Source organism: Gossypium raimondii, chromosome 6, assembly GCF_025698545.1.
Source record: "Gossypium raimondii isolate GPD5lz chromosome 6, ASM2569854v1, whole genome shotgun sequence".
Classification (NCBI taxonomy): Eukaryota; Viridiplantae; Streptophyta; class Magnoliopsida; order Malvales; family Malvaceae; genus Gossypium; species Gossypium raimondii.
The window spans coordinates 494,055-510,609 of record NC_068570.1 but is presented as its reverse complement, the minus strand read 5'-3'; the positions used below and the strand labels follow the sequence as shown (position 1 = coordinate 510,609).

The 16,555-nt window shown below is 31.9% G+C and overlaps 2 protein-coding genes across 2 annotated transcripts; one reads left to right on the top strand and one right to left on the bottom strand.

Annotated features, from left to right (window-relative positions):
* Positions 1 to 3,740: 3,740 nt before the first annotated feature.
* On the bottom strand, positions 3,741 to 5,662 carry LOC105772491 (protein TIC 20-I, chloroplastic). Its single transcript, XM_012593759.2, has 3 exons — positions 5,494 to 5,662; positions 4,632 to 4,787; positions 3,741 to 4,510 (listed from the first exon to the last, which is right to left on the bottom strand). Exons 2-3 carry the CDS (start codon positions 4,774 to 4,776, stop codon positions 3,873 to 3,875), a joined length of 783 nt encoding a protein of 260 aa, XP_012449213.1. The 5' UTR covers positions 4,777 to 4,787; positions 5,494 to 5,662; the 3' UTR covers positions 3,741 to 3,872.
* A 3,527-nt stretch (positions 5,663 to 9,189) lies between these two features.
* Positions 9,190 to 12,229, top strand: LOC105772488 (BEL1-like homeodomain protein 7). The gene is made up of 5 exons (XM_012593754.2): positions 9,190 to 9,509; positions 10,125 to 10,706; positions 10,790 to 11,166; positions 11,249 to 11,309; positions 11,378 to 12,229. Exons 2-5 carry the CDS (start codon positions 10,164 to 10,166, stop codon positions 11,975 to 11,977), a joined length of 1,581 nt encoding a protein of 526 aa, XP_012449208.1. The 5' UTR covers positions 9,190 to 9,509; positions 10,125 to 10,163; the 3' UTR covers positions 11,978 to 12,229.
* Positions 12,230 to 16,555: the final 4,326 nt, after the last annotated feature.

Genomic DNA, 16,555 nt, shown 5'->3' with positions numbered 1-16,555 from the left:
TAAAGGTTCAATGTACAATGTTTAATTCAAAGTTTCAAAATTTTTCTTATGACTTTAATTCATTAAAATTATCTAAATGCTTTAGGTATTTTCAAGTTGGAATAACTTAAATTAAAATTGATGTATTTTATATTAAAACTAATACTCTAATTAACAAGGTTATATATAGAGACAAATTGTTATGACAATTTAATTTATTAGTATAAAATTAATTGAACCATAAAATGGTAGATGATCGGTTCAATTATTGATCCGATTATTAAAACATTAGATGTTACAAGTCAATGTGATATCAATTCAATTGAGAAATAATTCATTTTTTCTACAAAATAATAAATATTATAAGAAGATATCTTTGTCTTTTATATAAAGTATATAAAACCAATTTATACACGGAATAAATCTAGAAACGATATTCACACATGATTGAGATATGGACCTAAAACACCATAATCTTTGAAGTCTCATATTTATCATTTTAATCAAAGTTTCATTTGTATTTTACATTTTTTATGAATATAACTTTTATATATTTTTCACAAAATTTTATTTTATATAAATCATTGTAATTTTTGTAAATTTGGAATTTACTCCATATACTTTTCAGATTTCAAAATTCATATCCAACTATTAACACTATTAAAATTATTTTGTTAAATTCAAATTCATTACAAAGTCATTTTTTAGTTGCATTACGCCAAGTGAGTAGTTTTTTTAAATGTCACATCAATTAATTTACCAATAAAAATTTAACAACGTTAACAATTGGATCTGAATTTTAAATTTTAAAAAGTAGAGAATTAAATTCTTGAAAATAAAAGTATAGGGATTAAATTTTAAATTATAATTTGATTAAGGATATAAGCAAAGATTAAGCATATAAAAGCCATTTAATGGCTTAAAGGTGACCCTTTAGTACAGAGATATGGGCTGTCATGTTCCCCTTTGATTATTATAGTTTAATTGAGATGCCATCCTACTTATCATTACTCAAACTTAATTGGCGGTGCTTAAGTTTTTAATATTCATTTTACACTTAATCATGTCTCCATTTCTCTTTAAGCTTTTTAACTTTTTTTTATAATAACAAATTTAGCCAGTCATATTTTCTCCTTTTGTCACTTTGGTCCCAATTTTTATTTTTTATCATTTTGACCCACAACCTTTTAAATTTAGTCAAGTTGTTGTTTTTTTGGATTGAAAAGCTATTTGAACTATTAAAATTTTTATGATGCTGATGTGGTAACTCACGTGATAGTTCATGTGTACTTCATTACTAGTGTGGATAATTTTTTAGAAAAAATTATGAACTTTTCTTTATTTCTTTTAGAAATATGTGTGAATTGTCATGTAGATTGTCAAGTCAGTGTCGAAGAAAATTTAAGAGTCTAGTCAATTTTTTGTCAAAAAACATCAGTTTAAATCTACTAAAACCATAATTTGACCAAAATATTAACTAATTTGAATCTTGATTAATCCAAACCCACGTTAACCAAAACCCCAAATAAACTTAGTAAAAACACCATGAAGGCCCTTATATTAGGAGTCAGATGGTATTTTGCCTCATCTATTAAAAAAATAGGCAATCAAATAAAAAAAAAGATCCTTTTGTTAAAAATTTCATCCATTTATCCCTATATGTCAGCTTGAGGGGCACATGGCATACCATGTGTAATTGTCTAGTTATTTCGTCAACCATGCGAGTTTTAACAGTAGAAATAGATAAAAATTTTAATAGAAAGAATCAATTTGCTCTTTGGTCTAACGTACATTGATTAATTTGTCCATTTTTTAGTAAAAAGAGAAAATTGCAATCTAACTTTTACTACAAAAACCTCCATAATATTTTTACCGAACAAACCCCATTGCAATCCCTTTCAAATTGCTTTGTTGTGCATGATTGCATTTGCATGCTTAGTTTAATAACCAAAGAAATAATGAAAGCATGAAGCTTTAATAAAAAAAAAGGGGATCCATTTGAAGAAAATAGTGTCATTTTCCTTTTGCTTAATGGAAGAGATAATAGTTTTAAATAGCTTTCATGTGTTTATTTGAATTATATATTTTTCATAACGCAAGCAAAGACATAAGCAATTTATATTTATTTTACTTTTTTCTATGGTGGAAAGTCTTTCCATAGTAGAAGAAGAAGACATCTTTGTTGGAATCACTAAACTTTTCCCACCATCATTCATTTACCTTAATTTAGATTCATTGCTTCAAATTAATATACTCTTATCACGAACTTGTATTGTTGGTTAAAGTAAAGGCTTTAGGTTCTTGAGCACCACCATGTGTAATTGCAATGTCTATGTCTCTTAAGTTCATATTATGCGTATATCATGTATGGATTTTGTCTAGATTCTTTTCGGTTCTTTGTCTGTTATGATTTGTAATGATTTAATTCTACGTTGTAGTTACTCGAACATATACTTATACTTATATTGTACTCGTGAATGTATTCTATTCGTAATACCAACACTAAAAAAACTCATTCTTCATCCATTATGCTTTGTAGTGGTTTAATTTTGCATTATAATTTGTAATTATATCGTACTTGTGAATATATTTTATTTGTAGTAATAGTACTTTTTTTGTAGTTCTAAAAAATCGAGTCATTTCAATTAAGTTGTTAAATTAGAAAAAATATTAAATTCAAAGACTTTATTGGGGGATTTCGGTAGAATGGAAAATAGGAAGAAAGGCACACAAAGACAAAATATGATGTAAGATTAAATGACATCCCCACCTAAAACATTAAATAAATCCAAATAATTGTGTTAAAAACAATTAAAATTCATCCAAAAGTTTTTTAGGTTACAATTGCATCATCTCAAATCACCACTTTGATGAGTGGGTTTCCGACAAACATCAAAGTAAGATCTGTTTTCTTTTTCTTTTTTATTTTATTTAAGGAAATTATATCAAGAATCATTCAATTATTAGTAATTTTTGTTATCGTGAACAATTAAAATAACTTGATAGTTTCTAAACTTAGTATGATAGCAACATTAACCTTCAATATCTATACATCGTATCCATTTAGTGTTGACTCTAAAAAATTAACTCTTAGCATTTACAGATTGTGTAATTTAACCCTTTTGTAATTTCGTTTTTCTTTTTTACATTGAAAAGTTAATTTTAAAAGAATGAGAAGATAAAATTATTATCTTAAATCTTTTGGTGTTTCCAATTTTGTTATATTTTCAAGCAAATTTAGTTGGTAAAAGTGTAACAAAAAAAATAAAATCAAATTACACAATGGGTAAATGTTATAGGTTAAAGTTGTTATTTTACCAATTTTGAAAGCTGTCATGTCATCTTTCCGTTAGTTGGTGACCAAATAAGACAAAATCGAATAATTGGATGACCGTTTTGTAACTTTTCACAATTGGGTAAAAAAAAAAAAGAACTTATAAACAGTTGGGTGGTTTACCCTTTTTTTTAATGGAACATGGAACTAAAGCTTATACATGTTTGTCATAGACCCTACCATAAAAGGAAAGGCCTCATATTATATTAAAGGAGAACAATAGCTCGATTCGGTTTAAAAAAATCGAAAAACCGACTTAACTGAACCAACATTGGACTAATCCTACACCATGGAGCCATTAGATTGCAAGCAAATAGACGAAACAAAACGATTCGGACATTAAAAATAGCAACATCGGAAGCAAAATCGTCAATAACGGTAACGTTAATCAGAAAAGGATCATTGTTATCGGAAAGGGTAATCAGGATAACACTAATAATAACTAAAGCCGGAACAGCCTTAGCACGATTGTCATTGGAAAAATGAGAAAGATGTTCAACTTAAAACATACGTTGCATAATGCAAATTTAGAACAGTTTCTACCGTATGTTTTCGATTATTAATCATATGGAATTTGGATATACGCAGCATCACATACAAAAGGAATGTCAGCGTACATACCGGCAAGTGCACATCTTATGCACTCCAAAATGGTGAAGAGGTAAGCAAATGCCACAGCTGTCCAAAAATGCATCCCGAACTTACCCCAATATATTGCAAGTGGCATCCACCGGCTCACGGTCCCTATTACCTGCAAAGCAATTTCCAATAACATGCCCATCACGACATGAAATCGGAAAAAATGGGGCCATTCTTTTCTTCTCACTATCCCTAGATATGCAACAAAGAAATATGCCATTAAGAACCAGCTCGGTAAACTTCCAATGGCTCCGAGAAATGGATAGGTCAAAAACTCAAAGTCTTCTAAAAATGGGTGTAAATGATATGCTGTTTCTGCATACATCCACGTCTCGTGAAGAGGCATTAAATAAGGAAGGCACGCTAAAGTCCTCCACCACCATTTGGGTTTCTTAGTCATTGGTGGAAAACGAAAACTGTACGGAACATCCTTTGAAGCTCGAGGCACCAAATTAGATCCACGACGCCTAGGTAATGATGGTAAAGCTTGTGATAGACCACCTAGATCCCCACTCAACAACGGAGATGATGCAGCAGAAAGGCGCAAGAAAGGCACATCTACGAGATTGGATAGTTTGTACAAAAGAAAAATAAGAAAAATTGTTCGGAATTGAGGCGCTCATCAATGCAAGACCACAGAATGGAAAAACCAAAAAAAAATGCAAGCCATTGCATATACCTCCAGATTCACTGCTGCTTCGAAATAGAGCTGTGGTAGCCAAATGATGAGAGCATGCAAAACTAGAGCTACACGGCACAGGCTTACGAAGCCTTGAACTCACTGAAATAGACCTCGACGGAAAGGTAAAGCCATTCAGAATCATGGCAACACTACCTGTTGAAGAGACAATGTTAGAGATTTTTTATCGGCTAGGTAGAGCAAAAACGGAGAAAATGTTAAAACAGAACAAGATCAACTATCAAATCCCACTCATTCAAATGATCTAAAACATAAAGTCGTGAAAACACACCACACTATACCAAATCTATAATTTCGTATAGGAGGATGTATCTTTGTACTAATCGAGGAATATCGAACCCCAAATCGTTACTTGCACATGAAAAATTTTTAGTAAAGATTACCATAAAAAATCCTCCGCAACAATCACAGTAAACTCCTAGTACCAATACAAGCATTAGTGTTTCTGGTTCAACATTGTTCACATTTTTTATCATTGGTTCGTAAACATATGAGGAACATGCTTACTCAAACATAACACTAATTTAAAACATATTACAAAACAAATCAAAAGAAAAAACATAACACTAATTTATAATTCAATCCCAGCAACAAAGTAAATATAATACTAAAAAAAGAGAAATCTTTCACATAATTAAGCAATTGAAATGAATGTTTTACACTTAAAAGCTTTCAACCCAACAATTAAAAGAAAAATCCAAATAAAATTCTCAAATTTAAAACTTAATAACCATCTTTTGAACCCATTGCTAAGCTCATTTGATAAAGAAACAAAACCCCCCCCAAAAAAATCAATGAAAAATTTTGCTTAACTGGGTAGAATTACAGGAAAAGAAGTTACCTTGAATTGAAAAAAGCAACGAAACAAAGCAGCTTGAAATGCTATAGCTAAATGGGTAGTGTTTTATGACTGCCTGCTATGGATTTTCGTCATCGTAAATTCTATCTTGTTTTTCCTGAGAAAGAAAGGGCCAACTTTTTTAGCTTTACTTGTGGCTAGGGATGGGAAAAAACATGGGCATCGGTTTTGACCCGATCCGACTCAACAGGGTCCAGGTTTCAGGTCCAATTGGGTCTAGTTTTTCAAATACTCAGATCGGGTTTGGGGAAAACCCGTCTCGCTCGTCTAGATATTATTATCAAAATATCTCTTTATATAAACATTTGTTTTAGTATAATTATACTTAGAAAACAATTAATAATATTATTAAAAGATAATTAAAAATAAAAAATATTATTATATTTTGATTAAAATATTTAAAAATTTTAATATTTATAACATATAGGATCAGAGCGATTGGAGTCAAGGTGAATTTGGGACAAGTAAATTGATATTTAATTTCGAGCCGGATTTGGTTGTGTTAGGGGTCTATTGAAGCGGGCAAAAAACTACCCCTACCTTGTTGGCATCTCTATTTACGGGTCACAGAATCTGATGTAAAAATTAATAAAAAAAGGATGTCAAAACTTTCTGTTAGTCCTTGTACCACGCTTAAATTGTGAATTTAGTCAGTACAATCTAATCTAATCACTTTTAGTCTATGCATTTTTCGAATTTTTAATTTTTAATTTTGATACAAGCGGTAGCAGTAAACTCCGTTAAGTCAAATTCTACCATTAGTCTCGTACTATGCATAAGTTGTAAATTTAGTCTCCATTCTTCAATTTTATTGATATGAGATTGATTTTGTCAAAGAAGTTTGTGCAGTGTCATTCACTAGGAGCTCGCGGACCCTTTAACGGGTTGTATTATCTCTAGTGGGGGTTTTGTTTATTGACTTTATTGAGAATTCGAATACCTGAAAATGCTCTATAGTCAAACCATGTTGCTGCTCTATGAACGCATCTTTAGGCAAAATCTTTATTGAAGATAATATCGAACATCAATTTTAGACATACAACATTTTATAATTTTTTCTCGAAAGAATATAGATAATTTTAATTGCAACATGTTTAAGGCATCATATAATATTTAATTTTGATTTTATTGTTAAGAGAGAATAACATTTTACTTGCATTTTAAGAAACAAAACTTATTTTTTAAGTCATAATACATAAAAGGGAAGATTTTAGGTTCACTTTCTTTTTGTACTTTAAAAGGCAAGAATGATGGCAACAAAATTAGTTGCACTTTATTTTTGGTATGACCTTATTAGAATCATTTACATATATCGAATTTTGATTAAATTTAAAGTCGAATCTTTAAATGAAAAAAATTCTATTAATTTTTCATTCATGAGATTAAAACTCGAATGTATTAATCACGTAAACATGGAAACATCACAAATTATTATGCATTTAAAATATTAAAATTGAAAAATATTATAAAATGAATATATATGTTTATTTTATATTTTATTAAAAGGGTAAATTATTGTTATGTTACACATTGCATATAATTTTTCCTTTGACCAAATAATATATACATAATTTTCACCTTTAAAAACTGGGAATTAGACAGAATCCCATGATTCATGCCTTCTTGAATTGCACATAAATATTCAATCACCAACCCAAAAAATAATAATTTAAAAATATAAAGAAAGATCAGCTAATTCCACTAAACGTCCCTAGATTGTTGCAGATATTCTAAATTGGACAATGAACTTTAAAATACTCTAATTAAGTCCATATCAATCAAATTCTTCAAATATGACACGAAAAACTTTTGTGATAACAACTTGAATCTCACACGTCGAAAGAAAATACAACATCAATAAAATCGAAGAGGACTCTTTCTTTTTATTTTAACCTCTCAAATCAGATTTGTCCATACGATAAGTAAAAAATGTATTCACAATTTGATGGTAAAAGTAAAATGGAGGCATTTATACTATGAGTCGAATTGCATTTTGCTCCCTCTACTAAAAAATAGGTAAATTAGTCCCTGTACATTGAATTAAAGAGCAAAATGGTTATTCAGAATGAGGTTGCATGTGAACTGACAGGTTATTCAGTTAACCACGCCAATTTTCAACAGTAAAAATGAAAGAAATCTTTAACAAAAAGGACCAGTGTGCTCTTTTGAGTAAAAGGGGCAAGCTGCCTCTTCATGATAACGTCTAACATTTAATGTCTAAGCTGAAAGAAGCTATTTGATATTCAAAACATAGGTTTTGAAGTTTAGAGATTAAGTTAAAATGTAGAGCATAATGGAGGATGTAATTGCAATTAATCCAGAAAAAAAATATATATTGAAGAAAAAGAGAGTTCGTTAGGCAAAAGCCGGTAAGCGTATAGAAGCATAGGCGTGGTAATAACGTGTGTGTTTGTCACTCTCACCAACTGCAAAGTACAGCTAACATTTTTAGTCTCTCTCTCACTTATTTTTTTTTTATTTTATTGCTTGTTTTTTTTAGTTTATTAATTATTTTAAAACAACCATATCCGGTAGCTTTAGATGTTTCCTACCCTTTTTTTTTTAAAAAAAAATTAATCCTAAAATTGGTCTAATTTTACTTTTAGTCCCTATATTCTCTATACATTTTGAATTAATCCTTTTATTTAATCCTCTATTTTCTTTTGAATTTAGCAATTGAAGTCAAATTGATAACTATTACAGAACTTCAGCTAAATTAATTTATGCGATAGTTTTAAAATATAAAAGTTACTCACATGACACGTTTTTGAAACTCAAATAAGCAAATAAAAATGTTGAATAGCTTAAAGGTTTTTTATTTTGAATCTGGATTGTATGGTATTTCGACATTAAGTTAGGGAAACAAAGTGAAAATCAATATTTTTATTTATTTATCGAGTAATTTTTAAAATAAAAATAAAAATAAAAAATCATATAATAGAATTGAACGGAGGTTATTTGATAGTAAAGTTGTCCATAGGTCGGGTGACCTATCCGGCTCAATCTGTCTGATTTAACTTGGGTTGGGGTTGGATAAAGAGTTTTGCCCATGAACAGACACAAATTTAAATATATACAAATACTAATAGAAAAAAGGTTAGTATTTGGTACACCAACAAAAGCAGTTTTAAAAAATTTTCATATGTCTCTTTTTAAAAATATATATGTTTAATATTTTACTATATCTCTACATAACACTTGTCAACCCGTGATCTTATTTATAAAGTTTAAAAACTTCACTGGCACTATGCCAAATATTATTCCATATAAAAATATATATATTTTTTTAAAAACCGAGTCTCGACTAGACCCAACCCATGTATCAAATAAACTTCAATTATTAAATCAAAAGAGTAACATTTTAAAATTAAAATTAAAAGGATTAAATTCTAAACATGCAAAAAGTATAAACACTAAGAGCAGGATTAAACCCCTAAAAAAAGTCGCCATTTTTATGCGTTAAAAGAAGGTTTAAGGGCGGGTAATAGGTCTACCAACTGGTAGTTAGCATTTGAACTCTGTTAACTTAAGCAATGAAAAAAAAAAACAACACCCACCCTTTTGTTTTTGGTCCTCCATTTTTGCTTAAAACCAACACCCAAAAAAAGAAAATAATAAAAGACCCTTCTTTATTGCCTCTTGTGTTTTTTGGTCCCTATTTTTTTTTGTTTATTACACGTGGGATATTCTTTGTAAGAAGATTTGACAAATTAAGCAACTGTTGTTGTTTGGTTTCTCAAATATTCTTCATCATCATCGTTTCTTAAAATTAAAATATTACAGTTGTTGTCATCAATTATTATTATTATTTGTTTATTTATTTATTTTGGGTATAGAATTATTTTAATAATAAATTAATAATATTTTCTTTTGGGTTGGTGTCAATGTTCCGATGATAAGGAAGAAGGGAGAGAGCTGGTTTACGTTTATGATTATATTTCTTGGGATTGTTTTTTTTTATTTGTCTCCTTGTTTTCAAGCTTCTTCCTTTTTTCCAGGTATTTTCACTTTTAATCCTTCTTTGTTCTGAATCTTTAGTTTTTAAGAAGCTTTGATGATTGATTTTAATGAAAAAAAGATGATAACTTTGAAAGCTTTTTAAGCTTTTTACGGTTCATTTGGTTGTTCTGGCTATTTGAGTAACAGTGGGTACTTAGTGATGATGATTGATGGAGGATGAAACTGAATAGAAGTTTAAAATAAGAAGCAAAAAAGTTGTAAACTTTGTACTTTTTTTCTTCTTTTTTCCCCTTATGGAATCTGGGTTTTCAATTATGGTTCTTCTGGGTATTTGAGTAACAGTGGGTACTTAGTGATGATGGTGATGAGGGATGAAATTGGAAAAAAAAAAGAGCAAAAAAGTTGTACACTTTGTACTATTTTTCCCTTTTAAAATCTGGGTTTTCACTGCTCTTTAATTATGTGTTTTCCTTTCTGTTTTCCATGATTATCTGCTTGTTTTTAGGCTTTGCTTATGCTTCTTTTTGCTTGTTTCTTTGTTTTATTGATTTTGTTTCGGCATTATTTGGTTCATGTTCGGATTTTGTGTTTATCGATAGAATTAGAGAACTTTGAAATAGCTTTGATATATATATATATATATTATTATGCAGCAATCATTTTGATTTGTCGGGGAAACTGGTGATGCTTTAATGGCTACTTATTATCCAAGTTTTACCAATCGGAGAGATGATTTATCGATCCAGGACGAAAAACCAGTACCTTACCGAGCTTCTTCAATGGGGGAATTCACAGAGATCTTGTCTGGTACTTCATTGATTCCGCCTTGTAGTGACTCGTTACAATCGGTGAACGGGCGGTTAAACATTACAATGAGCGCGGTGAATTGTCAATCTCAGGGACTATCTCTTAGTCTTGGATCGGAGATACCACCAGATGTTTCTTTGCCTTCGTTGCCGTGTCAATACCAGGCTTATTCTGATATATATCAGTTTCAACCGGGTTTTACGAGTACTATTTCGAACTCGAAATATCTCAAGGTGGTTCAAGAGTTGCTTAACGAAGTGATTAATGTACAGCAAGCTTTGAGACAATCCGATTTCGATAAAAACGTGAGCTCTCAACTGAAATCATCTGAGTCTAACGAGTCGGTAAATAACCTTTCCAAGATATCACCTACGGAACGACAAGAATTGCAGAACAAGAAGACAAAGCTCTTGTCCATGCTCGATGAGGTGAGCCTTTAATAGTGTTTTCGATGTTAATTGAACTTTGCTTGTCTCGCAAGATTGTTAATGATTTTGTTTTTGTTATATAGGTTGATAGACGATACAGGCAATATTACCATCAGATGAAAATCTTGGTGTCGTCTTTCGACTCGGTAGCTGGTTGTGGGGCGGCTAAACCATACACTTCACTTGCCCTGCAAACAATTTCCCGACATTTCCGTTGTTTACGTGATGCAATCAGCAACCAAATTCAATTGACACAAAGAAGTCTTGGAGAGCACGATAATTCATCGAACAATCAAGGATCGGTAATACCGCGACTACGTTATGTCGATCATCAGCTTAGACAACAACGAGCTCTTCAACAATTCGGTGTGATGCGAAACGCTTGGAGGCCTCAACGAGGACTTCCTGAAAGCTCTGTTTCTGTCCTGCGCGCTTGGCTTTTCGAGCATTTTCTCCATCCGTACGTGCTCGGATCGTTATTTTCATGTTAATACTGAGACTTTCTGTTTTGTTAACCTTTCCGATTTTGGTTTTTTGGCTAGGTATCCAAAGGATTCAGAGAAAATAATGCTTGCAAAACAGACAGGTCTGACCCGAAACCAGGTATGGAGACGAAAAATGCAATTATCTGACCCGTAAATCATTAGTAGCTAACAGTTTGTGTGGATCAGGTTGCAAACTGGTTCATTAATGCTCGGGTGCGTCTTTGGAAACCAATGATCGAAGAGATGTACAAAGAAGAGTTTGGTGAAATGGACTCAAACTTCAAATCTTCTTTGGAAAATGCAGCCAAAGCAACTGGTGAGAATTCTTCGGCATCCGAGGATAGAGGCGAAGAGTTGCACGAGAATATTACATCCAAAGTTGCTTGTGCTGATAATATCCAACCAGGACAAGTTCTATACCCGAAACCAGATCATATCCCCGATGTAGAACCGAACAGGCCAACCGCAAGATCAATGTACCAAAACATTGCTAACCCTTATCCCAACACCGTAATCCCATCCAACCAACATGGTCACGGTACCCTTATGACCGGTGATACCGTGTATGACTTAACGGAATTGAACGGTTTTGCGGTTGGCAATCAAGTTTCACTTGCACTCGGTTTACGGAATCATGAAAACAAAGTATTTACCATGTCCGGATCAACTAACCACAAGGTGGATTCATCGGTAGGACCGGAGACGGTGGATTTCCGTTTCATGGAACCAGGAAATCAACAAGACAGGTTTGGAAATCCTCATATATTGCATGATTTTGTAGTCTGATGAACTTCTGCCTCGAGCGAGCTTTCCGGGTGGGGGACACACGATACGATGACAAACCGAAGCATTGTCATGTGTTTCATTTTCGATCGAAGCATTGTCATGATAGAATATAGATATGGGTATATGATATACTCATCTGTAACATACAAATATATTGTTGTAGCAGGTATATATATACATATATTGTAAAGATATGGTAAGAAAAAAAATTGATACATATAGCTTCTGTATGAATAAAGATTCTTTGTATAAGTGTATTCTCATTTGTGATATTGATGTATGCTATATTTGGAAATACATATGATTAGAAAGTAAACTGAATTTCGGAAAATAGATAAATTTAACATTTAATGTTTACATCTTTTGTCAATTTGGTCTTTAATCCTTTTTAAAAAAGTAAGTTTAATTATAACAAAGAGTCGAGTTGTTTTTTAATAGAAATATTGTCTAAAATATTAACATGTCTGGTTGGGGAAATAGGAATGCATTCCCCCAATTCAATGGGCCCACCACCAAACCAACGTTTGGTTGGCTGTAATTGTATTACAGCCTGATTCCATTCAGCCCCTATTACGTGAGAAGGCTGTAATAGCCATTCATTACCCACATATCTGTTTGGCTATTCCGTCTCTTTTCCCATTATGAGAGAAGACTCTTTTTTTCCCATTTTCCAATCTCTGCCCTCCTTCATCTTCTCCTTCACTTTCTTGCCATTTTTCAGATCTTCTCCTTCATCTTCTCCCACAGATCTACAACTTTCTCTCCTTCTGTTCTCATATTTCAGGTAATTTATTTTTTCCTTCTTTGATATTTCCTTCATTTTATCAGTTTTGACAGTTTTTCTTTTCTTCATTTTATCAGTTTTGAAATTTTTAACTATTTGCTTAAAAACCATTTATTGGGTTTCGTTGTTTTTTTTCTAATAATAAAATTCCGCGGCGTGCAAATTAATTTCCAGTCTCAAAATTTCTATGAATAGCTTTTTTGTTTTTCTGGTTTTTGGAGGCCTGAAATTTTCCGCTCCGTCGTAGTTTCTTTCTCTTCAAGGTAAGTATCGTTTCAATCTCCATAGCCTTTCGATTTATGTTCATTTCAATTCTCCACTTGGAATCTTTTTTTTTTTTGTTTGAAAATTTTTCTCAAAAAGCAAATCGTGTTAATTCGGCTATTGATTCTCATTGTCGAAACCCATTTTTTATTTTGGAAAATCGGGGATCGGCTTTTAAAATGGGAGTCACCACCGATCTTTTATTGAGGTGAGATCGGATCACCTTGAAAATAATTTTAGGTCTGCGAATTTTTAGAAAACAGGTTCGGGAGTCGGTTACGCACGAGGAAGGGTTAGCACCCTCGTGACGCCCAAAATTAGTACCAAATTAATTGTTTAATGTCTTAGAGTGGAAATCTTGAAGAGATTTTAAAAATACAATCCTTTTAAATAAAAAATTTGAATGAAACGAATCGGAGGATGAAACTCATTTATTTCAAGGAAATAGATTGTCACACTCAATAAGTTAGAGTGTAACATTTTAAATTCGCGAAATTAAGTTTATCTCTTGATTTTTTTTAAACCTATGCATTTTGAGAAGGATATCTGATTATTTGAGTCAATCGAGAAATCAAAACTCAGTAAGTTAAGGTTCAATTTCTTAAAATTTCTAAACACCAAATATTGCCTTTATTTATTTGTTAGAAAAATCCACGTCTCGAGAAAGCAATACGTCATATCCAATGCGTTAGGACACTACGTATCGATTTCTCGAGAATGAGCTTTTTATTTTGGAATTTTTATGTTCAAATTGAAAAAGGGGTATTCGGTTATTTAAATTCAACAAGGAGAATTGAAGCCCAGTAAGTTAGGGCACAATCCTCTCGAGAATTTTGGATACTGCGTATTTTGTAGGTTTATGTGCAAAACGATTTCGATGTTTTTCCAAACAAATGTAATGCGATTGAATGGTAGTGCATAATTCAAAATGATAATTCGTAAATTACGATACATGCTAGTGTACGATAAATCATCAAATAATATGAACAAGCAATGAATAAATTTAAACAAGAATGACAACGATAACCTCGGTCATACAACATTCAAAAATTAAATGAATTATCAATCTATTTTAAGAGATAAAAATAACAAGGAAGAAAGAATAATACATATTGATTTTTAAAAATATATATGTGAAATGGAAGGTTTAATATAAAGAATAATATACATATAATGATGAATATAGAGGTTGAAATACAAAAATATAATAAAATAGGGTTTCAAGATATAAATTATATATACGTATATGTACGATAAAAATGGTCTAATATAAATTGTATATCTATATATATATATATAATAGTATTGCACAAAATATTATAAATCTTTAAAACGCAAAGGCATATAAAAGGGTTAAAAAAGTATTATAAAATAAGATCACAAAATACACATATATATATATATATATATCATACTAGATTAACATAGAAAAATTATAAAATGATACATGATAAAAGCATTACAAAATAATACATAATAAAATAAAATAATGTAAAGTAAAAGTAAATAAATAGATATAAACCAACACGATAACAATACCTATATTAATAATAGTAATAATAACAATAATAATAATAATAATAATAATAATAATAATAATAATAGCATTATAAATTAAAAGAAGACAAGGACAATTTAAAAAATAAAACAAAATCTCAAGGACGTCTTTGAACTAAGTGTGAAGGCAACCAAATCGAGAACCATTGCACATCAGAGGGACCATTGCTGCAATTTAGACACACAAAACCAGGCCTTCAAACCCAATCAATGAAAACGATGCCGTTCAAACATGGATCTAATTGCAATTGGAACTAAATATGAGGTAACAATTAAAAAACGAATAAAAATCGAATTAAAATGAAAGCAAATGCAAAGGGGCTCGTTGCGCAATAATCCCATCAGACCCAAAGCGCGCGGATCCTTCCCTCGGGTCGGGTCACCGCGCGGGTTGCTGGGGTTAATCGACAAATACGGCGCGTTTTAGGGCCACTGAAACGGGCCCTAAACGGTGCCGTTTTCCGCACTATAAAAGACCCCTCCTAACCCTAAAACCAGTCTATCGACACACAGACACCAACCTCCACCCCTCTGCGCCGCTTTAGCAACGAAAGCCCCCCTCGCCTATTCAACCTTGGCCTGAACGGAGGGGGATTCGGCGACGCACCAAACCAGGTAATGTTCCTGAACTCTTCTCCCTTCTTTTTCTTTATTTTATATCTATGCTTATGTATATGATTAATAACGAAACAAAAAGAAAGAAAAACAATCGAAAAAGAATGGAAAAGAGGAAAAAGAAAACCTTTTTTCTTTGTATTGATCGTGTGTAAAAAAAGGAGGCCCTTTTTACAGATTTCGTTGGCTCTTTTTATAGCCGAATAAAAAAAACAGAAATACAATGTTTTTCTTTGTCTCTGCTGTGTTGTTTGCTCTGTTTGCAGGTACGTTCGTACGGTGACGTGGCGCGGCGCGTACGGAGGCTTGCGTGATGGTGGTGCATGTGAGGCTCGTGTGTGAGGGCAGTGGCTGCTGTGTGCATGAAGAGCGGCGGCGATGGCTTGCTGCAAGTTGCTAGGGTTTCTGCAATCGGGTTGGGGATTTGGGCTATAATGGGTTTGTAATTTGGGCCATGCTTAGGTTTGAATTTGGGCTTCTGTTAATTGGACTGTTTAATAAACTTTGGTATTTGATTTTTTTTATCTATTGGGCCGGGCAATATTGGGCCATTACACTCATCATTATGGTTCAGGCTACTAGTTCATTAACAGAAAAAGCATAATATATATTTCCATATTTCCTTTTATTTGGCTTTGCAATTGCATGTAAATCTGTTGTTGAAGTTTTCAATTGGAAATGGTTTTTGTATTTTTTTGAATGATCTGTTTATATTGTGCTCTGGATTTAATAAAAAAAAAGAAGAAAAAATTACCCAATTTACGTTTGTTGAAGTTAGCTTTGAAAACAGTATTATAAAGCATGAAGTTTAGATTGTGATCTGTTTATATTGTGCTCTGAGTTATTCCCCTTATCATTATACCTATTGGATGTTATTACAACAGTTTTAGTGCACTGTCACTGCTCAAACAGACTATCGAAGGAGCCTTACATTACAACATTACATTATTGCACTGTCCCAGCATCTTGTGGTCAATTTAACTTTTACTTGTTTTATAAGAAAGAGTCATTTAGCAGCTCAATAACTAATCTTCTTGGCTGATCATAGCAGCCAGTTTCTTCTCAACTCACTCCCTAATTTGTGTATATCTAATATACTTGGAACAAGAGATGAGTTTGGTAGTTGTTGTTGGTTTATAAGGACAAGGAAATAATTTGGACTTTCATAACATGTTAGTATAAATTACAAAAAGAAAAGAAGATTACATTATGAGACAAATGTACTAAGATTATGGCACATGGAACATATATCTATGCTTGTGGGAACATCCTATCCTAGTCCCTTGTGCATTTATGCTAATGCTAGCAGTAATGTAAGAGTTTTTCGGGGGAAATTCAACTCTTGGGTAAACTTGAGA